Source organism: Emydura macquarii, unplaced genomic scaffold (assembly GCF_026122565.2).
Source record: "Emydura macquarii macquarii isolate MOO-44397 ecotype Brisbane River unplaced genomic scaffold, CSIRO-AGI_Emac_v2 contig_1704, whole genome shotgun sequence".
NCBI classification, from domain to species: Eukaryota; Metazoa; Chordata; order Testudines; family Chelidae; genus Emydura; species Emydura macquarii.
Window position 1 is genome coordinate 29819 of NW_027131841.1, and position 18908 is coordinate 48726.

An 18908-nucleotide genomic window follows, 5' to 3' on the forward strand; every position below is an offset into this window, starting at 1 on the left:
AATGTAAAGCAACAACAGAGGCAGCAGATGGAGATATAGATGGGGTGTGGGGAAAGCAGTAGATGTGATATATCTTGACAGAGCTTTTGATACGTTCTCCTAGAATACTCTTGCCAGAAAGTTAAAGAAGGTTGGATGAATGGACAATAAGGTAAATAAAAATTTGGCTGAACTGTTAGTGATCAATTGCTCGATGTTCAGTTGGCAGCCGATATCAAGTAGAGTGCCCCAAAGGTTGGTCTTGGGGCCAGTTTTATTCAACATTAATGATCTGGGGTGGGGTGGAGTGCACCCTCAGCAAGTTTGCGGATGACACTAAGCTGGGGGGAGTGGCAGATACCCTGGAAGGTAGGGATTGGATGTGACCTAGACAAATTGGAGAATTGGGCCAAAAGAAATCTGATGAAGTTCAACAAGACAAGTGCAGAGTCCTGCACTTAGGATGGAAGAATCCCATGCACTATTACAAACTGGGAACTGCCTGGCTAAGCAGCAATTCTACAAAAAAGGACCTGGGGGCTGCAGTGGACAAGAAGCTGGATATGAGTCATCAATGTGCCCTTATTGCCAAGAAGGCTAATGGCATATTGGGCTGCATTAGTAGGAGCATTGCCAGCAGATTGAGGGAAGTGATTATTTCCCTTTATTCAGCACGGATGAGGCCAGATTTGGAGTAGTGTGTCCAGTGTTGAGCCCCCACTACTGAACGGATGTGGACAAATTGGAGAGAGTCCAGTGGAGGGCAACAAAAATGATTAGGGGGATGGAGCACATGACTTATGAGGAGAGGCTGAGGGAACTGGACTTGTTTAGTCTGCAGAAGAGAAGAGTGAGGGAAGATTTGATAGTAGCCTTCAACTACCTGAAGGGGGTTCCAAAGAGGATGGAGCTAGGCTGTTCTCAGTGGTGGCGGATGACAGAACAAGGAGCAATGATCTCAAGTTGCAGTGGAGGAGGTCTAGGTTGGATATTAGGAAAAACTTTTTCCATAGGAAGATGGTAAAGAACTGGAATGGGTTACCCAGGGATGTGGTAGAATCTCGATCCTTAGAGGTTTTTAAGGCCTGGCTTGACAAAGTCCTGGCTGGGATGATTTAGTTGGGTTGGTCCTGCTTTGAGCAGGGGGTTGGACTTAGATGACCTTCTGAGGTCCCTTCCATCCTTAAATTTCTATGAGACTATGAATCTATGAGATCACCTTCTTTATTTGCCTGTGTTTTTGCCTACAGTAGTCCACCAAGCTGAAAACAATTATGAGCCAAATCAGTTGGGAGGAGCAATTTAATCAGAAAAATATGAATGATAATTGTTAATTGTTTAAGAATACCTTATTAGATACTCCAAAATCCACAATCTACACTTGAGGAAGAAAACTGCTAGTTAAAAACTAGCTTGGCTTAGAGGGAAATGAAGGAAGCTGTAAAATATATATATATACGTGTGTGTGTGTGTGTGTGTGTTTAGTTACATATATATATTTGTGTGTGTATAATTGATAGTAATGAATCCTCCTGACATATTATACTTACACTTCTGTAAGGCGTTGACTTCGTACTGCATGACATTTTGATTAAAAAGCAGACCACTATAAATTAACATGGCACACATAAATAGGCTTGAAAGCTGGCTAACTGATAGGTCTCAGAGTGTAACTATAAATGGGGAACAGTTATGGAGGGTGTGTGTTTCCAGCAGGGTTCTTCAGGGATCAGTTCTTGGCCCTATGCTATTTAACATCTTTATCAATGACCTGGAAGAAAACAAACTCATCACTGGACGTTTGCAGATGACACAGAAATTAGGGCACTGGTAATAATGAAGAAGACAAGTCACTGGTTCAGAGAGATCTAGATTGCTTGGTAAATTGGGTGCAAGCCAACAATGTTTTTTAATAAAGCCAAAAGTAAATGTACACATCTAGGAATTAAGAACGTAGGCCATACTTACAAGATGAGCGACTCTATCCTGGGAAGTAGTGATTCTGAAAAAGATTTGGGGGTTGTGGTGGATAAGCAGCTGAGCATGAGCTCCCAGCGTGACACTGGCCGAAAGAGCTAATGCAATCAATGGCTGCATAAGCAGGGGAATCTTGAATAGAAGTCGAGAGGTTGTTTTACCTCTGAATTTCGCATTGATGTGACCACTGTTGGAATATTGTATCCAGTTCTAGTGTCCAAAATTCAAGAAGGAAGTTGATAAATTGGAAAGGTTCAGAAAAGAACCAAGAGAATTATTAAAGGATTAGAAAACATGCCTTATAGTGATTGAACTCCTTGAGTCTATCTATTAATCTTAACAAAGAGAAGATTAAGGGGTGATTTGATTAGTCTGTAAGTACCTACATGAGGGAAAAAATATTTAATAATGAGCTCTTCAATCTAGCAGACAAAGGTATAACAATCCAATGGCTAGAAGTTAAAGCTAGACAAATTCAGACTGGAAATAAGGTGTACATTTTTAAAGGTGAAAGTAATTAATCATTGGAACAATTTACCAAAGATTGTGGATTCTACATCAGAGACAATTTTTAAAATTAAGATTGGATGTTTTTCTTAAAAATATGCTCTAGGAATTATTTTGGGGACAGTCCATTACCTGTACTGTAAGGAGGTGAGACTTGATGATCACAACGGTCCCTTCTGGCACTGGAATTTCATCCTTCTCACTAGATCTCGCCTTACTGTGCCTCCACAGGTAAACTGCGATTTTTTCAAGACCTGCTTGGCTTCATGGCAGAGACTTTTAATAGCCCCTTGGATGTAGGGCAGAAAAAGCAGCACAGACTGCTTGGTATTTTGAAGCCCTGTTCATTGGGCAAATGGATAAGCCAATCAGTGATTGACTCCTTGAGACTGCCAAGTAGTCCTCACAGACAACACCGCAGCAATGCATTAATGTCAACTGATAAGGGTGAGCCAGTTCTTCCCTTTGTCAGGAAGTTATATGCCTCTGGACCTGGTGCACTGAGCATTGTGTTACACCAGTGGCCCTTCATCTCCTTTCTGGTCCAGAATACATTAGTGGACAGCTTCAGCAAGAACCACAAATGGCCTCTGAAAACTCAGGTCTTTCTGGAGGTCTTCTGGAAATGGGAGTTCCCCAGGTGGATCTGTTCACAATCAGCCACAATGCCAAGTGCAAGCACTTCTGTTCCATAGAGGGCTCAATCCCGCATTCACTAATGGATGTCTTTGTGATCCCCTGTGTTTTTCCTTTCCTTTCCTCCTAGACTTATAATACCCAGGGCACTGAGGAAACTAAGACAGGTCCAGACACTATAACACTAGCATGAGTCAGACAGTTTAGATTCTCAGACCTGGTGAATTTGCCCATTTTGACTGCCCATCACCCTGCCAGTCCTGCCAGACCTGATCTCAGAACAACGGAGAAATCCTTTATCCAGACCAGATGTCCTTGCACCTAACCACTTTGCATCCGTTCATTGATTCTACTTATTTGTCTTATCAAACACAAGCTATTTTCCTCAACTTCGAGGACCTTTGACCTGTTCTCACTGTTGGTACTGGACACTTTGTGATCAGTGCAGATACCAGTGAGACACGGTATGCCCAATTTGCAATCAATAAGGTTTAATGTGCAAGATTTTCTATAAACATACTAGTTAAATACAAAACCTAAAATCAACTGCAATATATCATACTCACTAAGCCTAGAGAGCTAAGCAGTCACTCAGAAGGCTGTACACAGGAATGGCTTTCTTCAGGGGTCCCGCCAGGGAGTCAGTGGCCTCTGGTCTGACTGGCAGCACCTCCCGAGGAGTCAGGTGTTGATGGAGTGTCCCCCTTTGTCTAAGTGGTGACTTCTTATCCCTTCCATAAACAGCCTTCACCTAATTATCTCTCTCTCATTATCATATATGCTAATTACATACATTGGATTTCACCCTTAACTACATTCTATTCTCACCATGATAATTGGGGTGGTCAAAACAACATCTGGTGATAGGAGGGGTGGAGTAAAAGTATGCCCCTTGGCAATGAAACAGTGCACCCTCAGACGTTCAAGGATAACTTGTTCCCTTCACCATTATCTATGTGCATCTGCAAGCACACAGTATCTGTATTTTGTCTTATTATGTGCCGTGGTATGCAGGTCTGCCACCTGGAAGATGTCATGCTACAGGGGTCCGAATAGCCAAGCAAGCAACTGAAGTTATGCTAGGGCTGTAGGACAGTGGTCAAGGAACTCAAATTGTACTGAGCCTCCAACACCACCCTAATTATTACTCATTCACTATTGAAAGATTGACTGCTGCTTCCAATCAGTCAATGAAGTCAGCCTCCATCACCCACTTGTTAAATTTTCAAACAAGTGTCTTTGGGCTTTTTCCCATATTTGGTACAGATGCTCCCTGAAAACATCCACAAAATTTAACTAATTATTCTCTTTTAAAACCTTCCTTAAAACTGTCTTTTGCCATGGAGCCTACAAGAAATTTGACAACAGTTATGCTGCTGGTGTTCTAAGACTACTTCCTATCATGCTGATCAATGTTGTCTCATTGAGTATGTCTACTCTGCAATCAGGAGGTGTGATTACAGCATGTGTAGGCATACCCAAGCTAGCATTGATTTAGCTAGATCAAAGCCAGTACAAATAACAATAGCAGAGCAGCCATGGTAGCATGTATGTACCCAGAGTCCTGGGTGAGGTTGTACTTAGGAGACTGGTTTGTTCTGCCATCCCTGCTGCTACGGCAACACTGCTGTAACTATAGCTAGGTCAAAGCTAATTTGGGATGTCTACGTGGGCTGCAATCACACTTCCTGATTGCAATGAAGACATACCCACTGTTTCCTTGTACTCACCTGGATGTCTGCATTCATTTGTTCTCTCTTGTCATACTTAGATTGTTAGCTCTTTGGGGTAAGTACTGTCTTTTGGTTTTGTGTTTGTGCAGTTTGATGTCAGCAGGATCCTGGTTCATAACTGGGGTTCCTAGGTGCTATGATACTACAAATAACAGATAATAATGACCACTGCAGAAAGGAGCTGCTCTGTTGCAATACAAGACATTCTTTTTCACAGTAGGAAACCCTCAAACAGGCTGACACATAGAGCCAAGTGGAGGAGATTATCTATGTGGACAACGCAGCATCAACTTTCATCAACAACAGACTCAATACTTGCTATATTGGCTATTTGCTCTTGAAACAGTCTGGACTCTCCCATTGCTCAGTACAGTAATATCTACTAGTATATCCCCAACCCCATCCAAGGTCATTTTTGTTTTCTTACACTTTATGGTCCTGGCTAGATCTGCGTACATGTGGCTGGGGAAGGCCCATCGGTCCTCTAGTGATCACACCTCAATGATCACACCCCCAGGTCCCATCACTGACATACATGAGTAACATATAGGGGAAACTGAGGCACACACAGCACTTAGAGAAAACGCCAAGAGTATCTCACTTTCTTATTTTTACCATAAAATTATTAAATAAATCAGTTGGAATATAAATATTGTACTTACATTTCAATAGTTCCAGAGGGGTAGCCATGTTAGTCTGTATACAGCAAAAACAACGAGAGTTCTGTGGCACTTTAAAGACTAACAAATTTAATATTTGCAGACATAAGCTTTCGAGAGACTTCAGCTCTCTTCTTCAGATGCAGTAATACATGTGTTTCTGTATTACTGCATCTGAAGAAGAGAGCTGAAGTCTCTCGAAAGCTTATGTCTGCAAATATTAAATTTGTTAGTCTTTAAAGTGCCACAGAACTCTCGTTGTTTTTACATTTCAATGTGATACTTGAGCCTGTTTTTTACTTGTGAGCCTTGTCTGAAGCCAGAGCTCCAGGCGGTGGGGCTGAAGCATGTAACTTAGCTTTGCGGGGGCCCCTGTGACATGAGACCCCAGGCAATAGCTCTGCTTGCCACCTACTAATGCTGGACCTGCATTTGTGATCCCCCTAAACCTGTACTGTGATTTCTCTGAGGGCTGCAACCCCAGGTTGAGAAATACTGATCTAGATGAGTTGAGTATCCCCTGAAAATCCTACATGTACCCCTAGGGGTATGTATACCCCTGACTGAGAACCACTGCCTTATGATATAGAGAGTTCATAAGGGGTTCACATGTCTTTCCACAGGTTAGAGTACCATCCCTATCATGGGACTTCAACTTGGTATTGATGATACTAAGGGTCCCCCATTTGAGTCTTTGGGTACATGTTGTCTCTACCACCTATCAATGAAGACTGCTTTCTTAGTAGCCATCACATCAGCTAGAAGGATAGGGGAAACTGAAGCTGTCATAGCGGGACCTGCATATTTGATTTTCCACAACTACAGTCACCCTCATGCGTCACCTGAAATTTCAGCCTAAATTAATGTCCAACTTTCACATCAACCAATACCTTCTGGGTTTCTTTCTGAACCTCTTCTTTGATCGAAAATACACTTCATATGGTAGATGTTGCTAGGACATTATTCCTTTATTTGGACAGAACTAAACCATTCAGATATATGCCTAAACTTCTTGTGGCGTTTGCTCAGCAGGTTAAGGGTCAGTCAGAGACTGCGTAAGGTGGGCTCAGACTGTGTTAAAAGTTGCTATACCCTAGCCAGCAAAGACCTACCCAGACAGATTAGGATTCACTCTACCTTTGCTCAAGTAGTCTCTGCAGCCTGCCTTGTGAATGTCCCTGTAACGCTTCCTGGGGCGCCCAGGACTGTGAATCACCTTGTTACCACCTGCTTCCAGTGGGAAGGAGTCTTGCCTGTGTCAGATGGGCATTAGCTCCGTAACACAGTCATCCTGTCAGCCATTGAAACTGCCTTCCCTGTGCTATACCATCCCTTCCTTTGTCCTGTAAATTGACAATAGATGTACCCCAGCCCCGTGGTCCCTTCAAATTATACTCCATGGAGAACTGTCCTCTTTCTAAAAGGCTATCACCTATTGTTCTCAGTATAAATGAGGTCACTGGCTCACCTTAGTGAAGATTGCCACTTCATCCATTCAGCTGCTTCTCAGAATGCTTCTGCTGACAACACAGGGGGACACTGTCTTCTCCGATATCAGCTTGGTTTCACTGTTGTCAGATGATGGTCATTTCAAAAGAATGCATCTTAAGAGAGGGCAGCTTATGGCCTCAGTCTTATTCAGAATAATAAGAGATGAACCCATTTTGAAAATGTACATCTCTGTGAATTATGTCTTACGTTTTTAAGTACCAGTGTTTGCTGACAGAAGAGCTTTCACTTATGATAATTAATGGCAAAAATTATCATGAATCTTAAATATTTCATTTTAAAAACTACCATTACATGAGATCTACTCACCAGACAAGGAGAAGAGGACTGTTTGGAGGGGGTTGATGGTGCAGAGGAATATGGGGGCAGGAGGGAGAGGAACTTGGATGTACACTCAGTCTGCAGTATGCTTCTCTGGAATGCAAAGCAGCTGTTAAACCCAGTTGTTAAACCCACATGTTGGCTGCTTTGCCCTAGTTCAGAGCAGTAAAGCAGCTAGAAAGTACTGGTGAATCTGACTTTAAAATTTAAATTTAAAAAATATATGTTTAAGGCATCTAAACAGATTTAATTTTGCCTTGTAGTGATGCTATGTAATAACCATATAACTATAATTAACACATAATGTATGGTCCTACATAGATGAGTTAAGGTTGAGTATATTTTAAAGGCACATTACATCTCTCTCCTGCCAAACTCCCCCATATTATTCCTACAGAACAACTTTAAGGTTGCTTTAGTGCCCTAATTGTTCATTTCCATACCTTAAAATGTTTAGGTTTCTTTTAAGTTTAATTTTCAATTCTGAATTCCCTGGATATATTATGTATTCTAGGGATAATTACAACATTCATTTAATTCTTCTCACACCAGTGCCCTGTTCTGACACCAGTGTCACCTCTCTGCCAAGTGGTAGTAGGTGTCCAGGGCCTTGCAGTTTTCCAGTGGAGGAGAAATCAGTGATACAGGATCTGGATATATTTGAAGCATAGCTTGTTTTGTTTACATCAGTACCATTTCTGGAACAGAGGTATTCATGCACAGCTTGCAGGGCAATCCTTTTCTTCAGCAAGCTCAGCAAAACTCCAGTGCCTGTTCTGAGAGAACAATTTTGCCTCAAAAATTAACTCTAATCAGAAATTAAGACAAAGCGCCAACTCTCCTATTGCTCACACAGCTCCCTCTCCAAGGGTCACTGTCTCTACACAGACCCTTCCATAAACTAAAACTAACAACCCTATAGCATGTCTTCCCAAGACTGAATATTTACTCCTATACTAAGAAAAAAATAACAGAATACTGTGCAACAGCTCTATGTGAAAACAACTGCCATAATATGTAGTCTCTAGCTGAACTCCATCTTAATGTAGTTTGTCTAAAAATAGATAATTTATGCTAAATAACCTCTAGGTTTTATAAAAATTACCTTTATGTTTCACTTACCAATATTTAGCTAACGCCTAAAGATCAACTGCCCCTCCTCCTCCATTATATAATCTTAACAGGCTAGAGTTCTAATTCCAAAAGATTGCTTTAATCAAAAACAGACTATATGCCAATTTCTCAGTTTCAACATACAGTACGTAAATCCCACATTGACTCTAAATTGCTTGTTTAATTCTATGAAATTAAGCTGTGCTGCAGTAAATATATTTGTAAATTAAGTAATGGAGTTCTTTCCTAAATATTTACTGTATTATATATTACAGGAAAAGAAGTAAATATGGATGCTTGTAACTTTGTAAGTAATGTTTTCTTTGAGTTTTATGGTACATGGGCCAGAGAAGGGAACATAGAAAAACATGCTGCTTAGAATTATTACCTTGCAAAAAAACCCCAAAAAGCCCAACAACAACTCCATATCTCTCCCCTTTATGTACCAGTCCAGCAAGACACTTCAGCATGTGTTTACCTTTAAGTCAAATGAGGCCTGATCCAAACCCCATTGTCTGGTATGATATTCCAGTGTGCTGTCCAGACTTCTGTGGGGAAGTCTCAATGCCTGCCCTGCAATCTGGGGTGCCTAACAATGCTTTGTTGCTGTGGCTTCCAACCTGGCCTCCTCACAAACAGCCAGACAGCATGCAGGTCACAACGTGAGTGTCTGTGTATAGCCACAGACCTGGTCCAGCAACTCTGACCTCAGCAGCCTGCTAGCAAACACCAGCCATGCTGGCGTCCAGCAGCCTTGGTTACTACTTGCAGGTTGACCCCCAACACACATCTAGCCCTGAATTTTCCCTAAAAAACATGTGTTCCTCACTGTCCACCCTCTCCTGGACAGTTCAGATATTTTAGGTCCATTACCTCTCAATACCCAACAGTTTGCTACTTTAAATGGAGTTATCCACACAATTCAGTGTAGAAACAACACTGTATTAGTTTTGATTAAAGAATAAAACAAGTTTATTTAACTACAAAGATATGGGTTTTAATTAAGTACAAGTATAAGGCATTAAAGACAGAAATGATTACAAGAGAAATAAAGATAAAATGCTTCTTAGTACTAAAACGTAACACACTAGAATTGATTCAAGGTACAGTCCCTTACCACAGGCTCTCATTAACATTGCTGACCAAATTCTGAGGCCAGGATCTGATCCCAAAGTCCAACGGCTGTTTCTTTTGTCAACTTAGGTGAAAGAGCGAGAGAGAGATAGGGAGAGATACCTTGGTGTGTTTTTGCCCCTTCCTTTTATAGTCCAGTCCCCTTTTGAAATGCATTTTCCTGAGGATTACCCCTAGATAAACTTCATTCCCCTGTAAGGACAGAGACAAGGAGTCTAGTGGTGAAAGAGGTTCCATGCTGTTTTTTGCTAAAATGCAAATCTGTTTATTTCTGCCCTGATTTCTTGCCAAAGAATGGCCACTTGACAGTCGATTACCCATCTACTTTGACACCTGGCTAGAGGGGTCTTTGAGAAACGTTGAGAGGGGCCTTTGTCTTTGAGAAACTGGTTTACCCAGTGTGTCTGGTAAACACATTTCAGAACAAATTTCAGCTTATGTTTAGAACTTTGCATATAATGTTGCCACATACATTTCTCAATGATATTATTGAGCAGTGAGTTATTAGTTTTTAAATGGTATCTCACAAGGCATATTTTGTACAAAGATTAATAGGGTGTGAATACAAAGGTGCATTCAGTCACAAATGGAGTCTTTCCATTACTTCATTGGACTTTGAATCAGGCCCATGAGCAATCCCATTGGCTTCAGTTGAACGTATACCACACAAGTCCAATGTTGACTGTAAATTGGTCTGTTAAATGGGTTTCTTTCATGAGCTGAATCTGCCCAGCAGTAAATATTTTTAAAATAAAGTAATGAAGTTCTTTCCTAAATACTAAGTATGCTAGAGGGAAAAAATTAAGCTAATTCTGAAGTGCTTTGTGGGAGTGGGGCCTTAGGGCTAGATATTTAAAGGTACTTAGGTGCCTAAAGATGCAGATAGACACCTAGTGAGATTTTCAGAAGTACTTAGGCACCTAACTTGTGTTGAAATCAATGCACATACACTTTTGAAAATCCCATGAGGTGCCTATCTGCATCTTTAGGCACCTTAAGGCTTTTAAAAATCAGGCCCTTACACTCTGTACCCACCATCTCTAAAGCCCCATATTACAGCAACTCTCTGTGTTAAGCAGATTTGAACGTGGTTGTCTGGAGTGTCTTGTCTTTTGTGTGGCTAGAGAGCCCAGTATTTTGTACAGAAGTGATTTCTGGGTTTTCATCGTGTATCGTATTTTGAAAGTTCTGTGAAATAATATAAGTATACAATCACTTTGTTAAAGTTTAAATTTGAATTAATGTTTCTATTTAAAAATAAAGAGCCACACATTTATAAAAATACAAAGTTGGATCAGTAAAAGTAAAATAATTAGCTTATATTTATATTGGAAAATGAGTTTTTATATATAAAGTAAAAGGAACAGAAACATTTAAGGTTTCATATATTTTAAAGGTCAAGAATAGAATTGTAATGATAGAAAATGTTGAAACAGAAGCAACAGTGAAGAGGAGGAGAGTGGAAGACCCAGCAGAAATTTCATATGCAAAGTCATGTATTGAGAGGTTAGTTGACTAAAAAAATCTGTTGGTATTTGTCAAGCATTAATATTTACAGTTTTAATATATCACTAGACTTCCCGTGATTCCATTGTTGTGTAGTCTGTTGTTCCAGTTGGTTTTTTAACCTTCCACTTGCATTTCATTAGTGTTGCCTTTATTTAGGGCAAGATTGTTACTTCCTTTATGTTTCCCTGCAGAAGAGGAAGGGGGTATAAGGCTCCTCTTTTATTCCCGTGCGCTGGCTGCCCATATCATAGGTAGCACCACAAGGGGAACCACCTTTTATGCAGGTGGCACATGGAGCTAACCAGCCAGGAGAATTTAGTCAGTGCAGAAGGAGAAGCATTCTTCACAATGGTAAAGCATTCTTCACTGGTAAAGATTACTTTCCTCCCAGAGCAAGGGAAAAGTTAGGAACACATTGTGGTTCTGAGTCTGTCTGTTTCATGGTCTGCTTCTGGGGAAGCACAGCTAAACACCGCCACTTACTCAAGGATTATGGCAAATCCCCAGTTTCAATGTATAGTTTTCAAAGTTTTCAGAGTCTTTAGCCAACTTTCAATCAATATGACATTGATCCTAATCAAGCCAATTTGAATTAATTTTTCTGTTATAATATCTTGAGACAGGATGTCAGAGCCGTGTTATGGGTGGCCTCTGGGAATAGCCCACAGCTTATCAGATAGTATCTGAAGACAAGAAGATCAATCTGGTGACAGGCCAGGACAAAACCACAGAGTCATAGTCCATTACCAGATTGAGAATGTGAGGCAAGAATCAGGGTCAGGCTGGACTGGGGTCTTGCATGGCGATCAGCAGTGGTCCTAAGCCAAAAACAGTAAAACAAGATCAGGGTCAGGAGCTGGGCCAAGTTCCAGAGCTGAGAGTCTGGGATCCAGGAGATTTGCAGCATTGAGTGGCAAGTGATGTCTGAAGCAGAAGCACACCAGAGGCCTGCATTGCTCAGACAACTCCCAGAAATGGCTTCCTCATTTATTTGGGAATCTGACTTGGGCTCCTGGTGGTGATGAAGAAGTAGTGCCTGCTTCAGACCTTGCAGTTTCTGGTTCTAGGACTCTGGGTTCTTACACAGCATTGAGTGCTTTACTATAGTCTAAATATATTCACCAACAGAATTCTTTTATCATAAGATTAAGGTTGCTACTTAACATTAAAGATATATATGCGGCCAAGATTTTCAAATATAGGTACTTAAAGTTAGGCTTCTAATTCCATATATAGGCACCTAAATCAGTAGTCTGATTTTTAAATGTACTGGGCACTCTGTAATTACCAGTGAAGTCAACAAAAGTTCATGGATGCTCAGCACTCTTGAAAATCAGGCCATTAATTTACGTGCCTAATTATACACACGGGAGCATTTGAACTTAACAAACAAACCAAAAAATATAAACATTTAATTGTATGGAAATTAACAGTTAAGGGAAGGTAGATACAAATTCAGATACATTTACACTTCATACTGTCTCTTAAAACTGTAAATTATCCCATTGCCAATTTTAAAAAAATCAGTTTGCCTCATAAAACCCACCCACATCATATACATTTAATTGAAGTAAACATTAAAAATACACATTTGGGGCATTATTCCTGAACACTGCCTAAGGTTTACAGTAGTTCCTGAAAATTTTAGCTGGTCCATAGAAATGCTAATTTTATATGGAGGAGCAGGAATGACACAAGGTTGTGAAGCAGTGAGAAGTAGAAATTGTGAAGACTACTTTGTAGGGACCATGAATAGTTTAAGATTATTATTCATAGTCTAATTCTGACACATCTTCTCACACTAAGTAGTACTTTACTAGGACCCTAAACAACCATTTATGCACCAAAAAACTAATAAGGTGAAAGGTCCCTGGTCCTCTTTGCCTCTGACCTCCCCATTTAAACTGAAAGCTGAAGTCCTGGGTCTAACCTCCCCCCTATTTAATGCATCAATGCTCAATTTAAACTAACACTGATCTCAGAACACCATGTGGAGTAGGTCTATTTAATGTAGGTTTGAGAAACTTTACATGGGCTGAATTAATCTCCAGTGAATGTGGACCGGGGACTATTGACTTGGTTTTCTCTTAGGACTGAAGTGGCAATCTGAATCAAAGAGAGAAAGCTGACTGTTCAGCACATAGGTTTTGGGTATTTTTTCGTCCATTTACTGTAGGAGCTCAATCCTCTCTAGAACATGTTTCTATATAGGGGTTTCCCAGGCCACAGTGCTAAAGTACATTTTATTTCATGCTGGTATTCAAACTTCTGTTCTGCATTTTTCTTGAAGATACATATTAAAAAAACACATTCAGAATTTCAGGTATTTTTGAATATTTAGTTTTTCCCCCCTCATTTATTAACAGGCTTACTATCTCCTCAGCAGCACTATTTTATCCTGATAGATTTGTTAAAACACTTGTTAGGTCCATTCACCATTGCATTGTCCTATTGCTCAGTCCTCAGTTAACCTTCTTGTTTTCCGGATGAATGTCCCCCTGTCGTCCCCATCTTGGGGATCCAGTTTATTAGAAATAACATAATAAACATGAGCTGTTTTTCTCCTGGGGAGCTTCTTCTTCAAATTATTATATGTCTCCATTCCATTGCATGTGTGCATGCACCCAGTGTACTGAAGCCGGAGAACCTTTTTCCATAGCAGTTTCCATTTGAGCAACCCATGCATCCTCTGTCTGATTATGCCGCTAGCTAATGGTATAAAGTGAAGAAGCTGCCCTGACCCTTTCTCTGTTCCTTCTCATTGCCCAGGATTAGTAATGAGACCATGTGTGGCTTATCGCACTTCTTTCCCTTTCTCTCTAAAAGAGAAGTTTTTTCTCAGATTGTTGTTGTATATAATGTGATAAAATCAGGCCAGAGGGCTTCAAAAAGGCATACCAGGGCCAGAGTGTGAGCCCAAGAATGCCTAAAGCCCTGGTTCCTGCAAGCAGGGGAGAGATGATTGCAGGGCAATTAGAGACACCTGGACCCAGTGAAAAGCTAGTCCAGGTGTACTTAAACCCTGCCTCCCCTAAAGGGAGGGGGAGAAGCACAGGAGGAGGAAGCTGCCAGAAGGCTGGTAGCAGCTGGAGGAGAAATGCCCTCCCCCGGCCAGGAGACAGTGCTTCTCTGCAGCTACAGCAGGAGAAAACTCCTGGCCCCAGCTAGCAGAAGGAAGCTGGAGCAAGCTCCACTTCCAAGGGGAGACAGGGTTACTGGGGACTCCCTGGCCCACTACAAGGGGTTGAAGTGTGAGACCCACTAGGGAGAAGCTGGCTGTTTGCCACAATAGTTAGTTTACTTTAGCATAATTATTCATACTTTAGTGGTACCCATTTTTGAAAATTGTTATTTTGAGCCTTCAGTGCTTGATATCAGGGTAAGCCTAAGTTCCCAGGGTTTAAATGCTTATCTGGCTGTAATAGCTGTCAACGATCCACACTAGCATTATCTCAGGTGTTTGGGAGAAGGACACGTTGGGCATAAGTGTCCCTATCTGCAGGAGGTTTAACTCTAAGACTAAAAAGTCTAGGGAGATAAGACTTTGGCACCTCATTATAGAAACTGCACTGCAACCCCCTTAGCTTCCATCCACTTTGTATGTGTCCAGACTCTACTCTATACAGACTCAGACTCTATACTGTCCAAGAGTGTGCCACCAGACATAATGTCATCTCCTTGTCTGAAGGAATTGGAGACAAATGCACTGTTCTTCTCCAATACCCCCAAAATAGCAGATATTGAATGCCTCCCACTCGTCTAGCTACAAGAAGCCTTCTTCTTCCTCAAGATTTAAGTCTCTGACAGTATCGCAGAAGATTGGCTGGTACTCAGATTAGAGCATTGGCTACAGCTAGACACTCACTGATACCACATGCTTCTACTAGCAAAGTAGAATCACTGACTCTGGTACTACCTTTGGTAGCATTGAGTCAGACTCCACTGCCATTTGTAACATTGACTTAGTCTTTGGTGTCCATTTCTGGGTTTCCTACTGTCTCCATACCAACTATCCTTGAGGTTTTTGGTGTGGCCAGGGACTTTCTTTGCCTCTCATTCCCAGACTCACTAGATATTGAGGTTTTGGTACCAGCATCTTCTTACAAAGCCACAGTGTCTATATCCTCCTTGGCACAGACACAGTCAATGCCATCTCAGGTTTTGCAGTTCTCAGAACCAACTATGACCAAAACCTTGGCAGTTCCATAGGGCAGATGCACAGTACCATTTTTAGGAAAGCCACCAATGCTTCCCCCCGTACCATGTACTTCTCGCTGATCCAGGTGCAGGTGCCCTGCAATACCACCCAGTACAACACTGCCTTGGCTTTTGGGCTATTCTTCATAGTCAGAAGTAGGTCTTATACATCAAGGTCCCATTACAGAAGGTCTCAAGTTTCTTTACATTCCTCCTTGTGTAGATTGAGGTCACACTACCAACACGTGAATAGGATCAGGTCCAGGGACACACTGCCATGGGATTGGGCTTTGGTCCAGCAATGGTCTTTTCGGAATCCTTGGGCTGTTGCTCCATACTCTTGATCATCTCCTAGATCCTGTACCTCTCTGTCAAGACAGCAGATTTTTACTGGATACTGATTCCAGTACTGTGCAACTGAGAAACTTTTACCTTCAGTACTGAGCCCATCTGATAGAGAGGTCCAACAAACATGAGATCAGGTCACTTTTAAATGCCTCCTCATCTTCTCCAGATGAGGGCACCATCTCCATATCATCATCTCTGGTTCCTGACAATTACAGAACATACCAGGAGTTTATGAAAAGGTTAGTAAGCTCTCTGGGTGTAGCAGTGGAACAGGTGCAAGACAATCCAAATACGTTAGTGGATTTTGCTCTCTTCAGGGCCTTCTAGAGTAGCATTGCCCATAAATGAAGCCATATTGGAGCCTATCGGAATCCTTTGGCAAACCCCTTCCTCTTTGACACTAACACCCAAAAGAACGGATGAAAGATAAAAAGACCCTTCCCAGGGGAATGAATATTTTTTTTCACATCCAGCCCCAGGATCATAGAATCATAGAATATTAGAGTTGGAAGGGACCTCAGGAGGTCATCTAGTCCAACCCCCTGCTCAAAGCAGGACTAACCTCAGCTATATCATCCCAGCCAGGGCTTTGTCAAGCCTCAGCTTAAAAACCTCTAAGGATGGAGATTCCACCACCTCCCTAGGTAACCCATTCCAGTGCGTCACCACCGTCCTAGTGAAAAACCTTTTCCTAATGTCCAACCTAGACCTCCTGCCCTGCAACTTGAGACTGTTGCTCCTTGTTCTGTGATCTGCCACCACCGAGAACAGCCTAGCCCCATCCTCCCTGGAACCCCCTTTCAGGTAGTTAAAGGCCGCTATCAAATCCCCCCTCATTCTTCTCTTTTGCAGACTAAACTAGCCCAGTTCCCTCAGCCTCTCCTCATAAGTCCTGTGCTCCAGCCCCCTAATCATTTTGGTTGCCCTCCGCTGTACTCTCTCCAACTTGTCCACATCCTTTTTGTAGGATCTTTGGTAGTGATGGCTGTGAATGAGAAGGTGAGTCAAAACCAATCTAAGTCTACTCACAAAGATAAAGATGCCAAAAAAAAAAAAAACTTGGTTCATTTGGATGAAAGGTTTATTCATCGTCAAGCTTACAGTTTAGAATTGAAAATCATCAAGATCTCTTGGCTCATTATAATTTTTCTAAGTGGGACACTGTCGAAGTTTGTTGACAGGTTATCAGATAATGCTAAGGAGGAATACAGGGCACTTAGGAATGACAGTTGCCTTGTGGTAAGCTTGTTCCTGCAAGTAGCTTCAGATGGAGCCGATTCAGCAACATGTGTGATGGTGACTGCAGTCACTATGCGATGTGCTTGTGGTTGCAATCTTCTGGTATACTGACCAGTTCAACAAACTATTGAGGATTTACCCTTCGAAGGGCTGAACTTATTTTCAGGGAAGACAGATGAAGCTCTGTATTCTTTAAAATTCTAAGGCAACCCTAAAGTCATTGAATATTTATACATTAGGGCCTAAGATGAAGCACTTCCAACTTCAGTTCCAGCAGAGGTATCCATTCTATTCACTGAGGCATCCAGAGTAATCTAAAAGGTGCCACAAATCTCAAAGGAGAAAACCTCTGCCACCACCTCCACTGCCGCCTCCTCTTCCTCCTTCAGTCTTGGCTACCTCTAAATCGACTAATTTAAGCAGTCCATTTGACTGTTTAGTTGAGGCCCACGTACTGTTCACTGTGATTTTCCACACTTTGGCAGCAGGTTATCCCACTTCCCAAGTGCTTGGTTCCACATTACAACATATAGATTGGTACTAAGCACTGTGAAACTGGGGTAAACACTACAATTTACCTCAATTCCTCCCCTCACCCCCATCCATTTTAAGGGACCATTTGCTCAAGATTGTTCTCATTCAAGAATTTCTGTCTCTTTTACAGTTAGGAGCCTTAGAGGAAGTACTGATCGCCTCATCTCAAAAAAGATATATTAGAATTAGAAAAGATACAAAGAAGGGCAACAAAAATGATTAACGGTATGGAACAGCTTCCATTTGAGGAGAGATTAAAAAGACTGGGACTGGAAAAATGATTGACTAATGGGATATGATAGAGGTCTATAAAATTATGGCTTTCACAACATTCCTGTTTTGACTGTGCATTCTGTAAAGAAGTACTTGATTTTGTTTGTTTTAGATCTGTTTGCTCCTTCACATAACACAAAAAAGAAGCATCACCCAATTAAATTAATAGGCAACAAGTTTAAAACAAACAAAAGCAAGTACTTCTTTACAAAACGCACAGTTGAAACAGGGATGTTGTGAAGGCCAAAAGTATTACTGTGTTCAAAAAAGAATTAAATAAGTTGATGGAATATGTTGCCTCTTGCACTTATCCACCTCTGTTGCTGTAAATAGTTGGAATAGTGTTAATCATTAGGTGTTAAGTAATTAGAATTGAGTAATTGTATTAGGCAGATCCCCTTAAGGGATTGTTCCTTCCTCTCCAGGGGCTGCGGCATGCCTTGATCCCCTGGATTCAAACCGTGTGGGGCTTGTAAAAAGCCCATGCCTAAAAGTGACCCCCACACTACATATCTTAAGTGTTTTGGTGAGACACACCAGAGGGACTGCTGCAAAACTTGCAGAAGCTTTCGTCCCCGAAAGAATAAGGACAGGAGCCAAAGCTTAAACTTCCTCCTCATGGTGGCGGCTTTCCATCCATCTCCGAGCCCACAGGAACCGAGGACCAGCATGTTGACCTCAATTAGGAGTCCTCTGGCATCCATTTGGATCCAGAGCCAAAAAAAAAACCCCTCTGGCTCACAAGACTCTCAGCCTGACAAGGGGTCACCGGCACTGAAGGTCATGGCGAGCACACAGCACTGCTCTGATTCCCCTCTTCATTCCCTCTGGAGTACTTGGCATTGGCCTCTATCGGATGACTGGATACTGGGCTAGATGAACCATTGGTCTGATCCAGTATGGCCGTTCTTATGAGCAACGGGTTGAATAGTCCAACCTCTTGTTTATGTTGCCCACCAGTTGAGCCTAATTCCTGATACATCACTTTTGGTTAATTGATTTTGTTGGTCCTGCATTTCTCTTGTTTATCATGTATAATCTGAACATAGTCCTTGAATTATATCAGTATCCCTCTCCACTGGCACTCAGGGCATGACAAACAAAAGTCTCTCACCTCTGACTGGATGTCATCCAGTAGAACTACAGTCGTGTGGCCCCCATGTGGTATTACATGGGCCAACTGGAGCACCAGCCTTTGGAACTTTCTTGGTTCTTAGCAAGCAGTATTCTAACCTCTTCC

General features: G+C 41.7%; 1 protein-coding gene across 1 annotated transcript in view; it reads left to right on the top strand.

Moving 5' to 3' along the window:
- The window catches only part of MAJIN (membrane anchored junction protein), a gene marked incomplete at its 5' end in the record, with an annotated part of 128763 nt that overhangs the window by 25368 nt on the left and 84487 nt on the right, over positions 1 to 18908 (top strand). Inside the window, 2 exons of the mRNA XM_067556303.1 lie at positions 8710 to 8741; positions 10965 to 11074. Coding sequence (XP_067412404.1) covers positions 8710 to 8741; positions 10965 to 11074 — 142 coding nt within the window. The remainder of the gene's footprint in view (positions 1 to 8709; positions 8742 to 10964; positions 11075 to 18908) is intronic.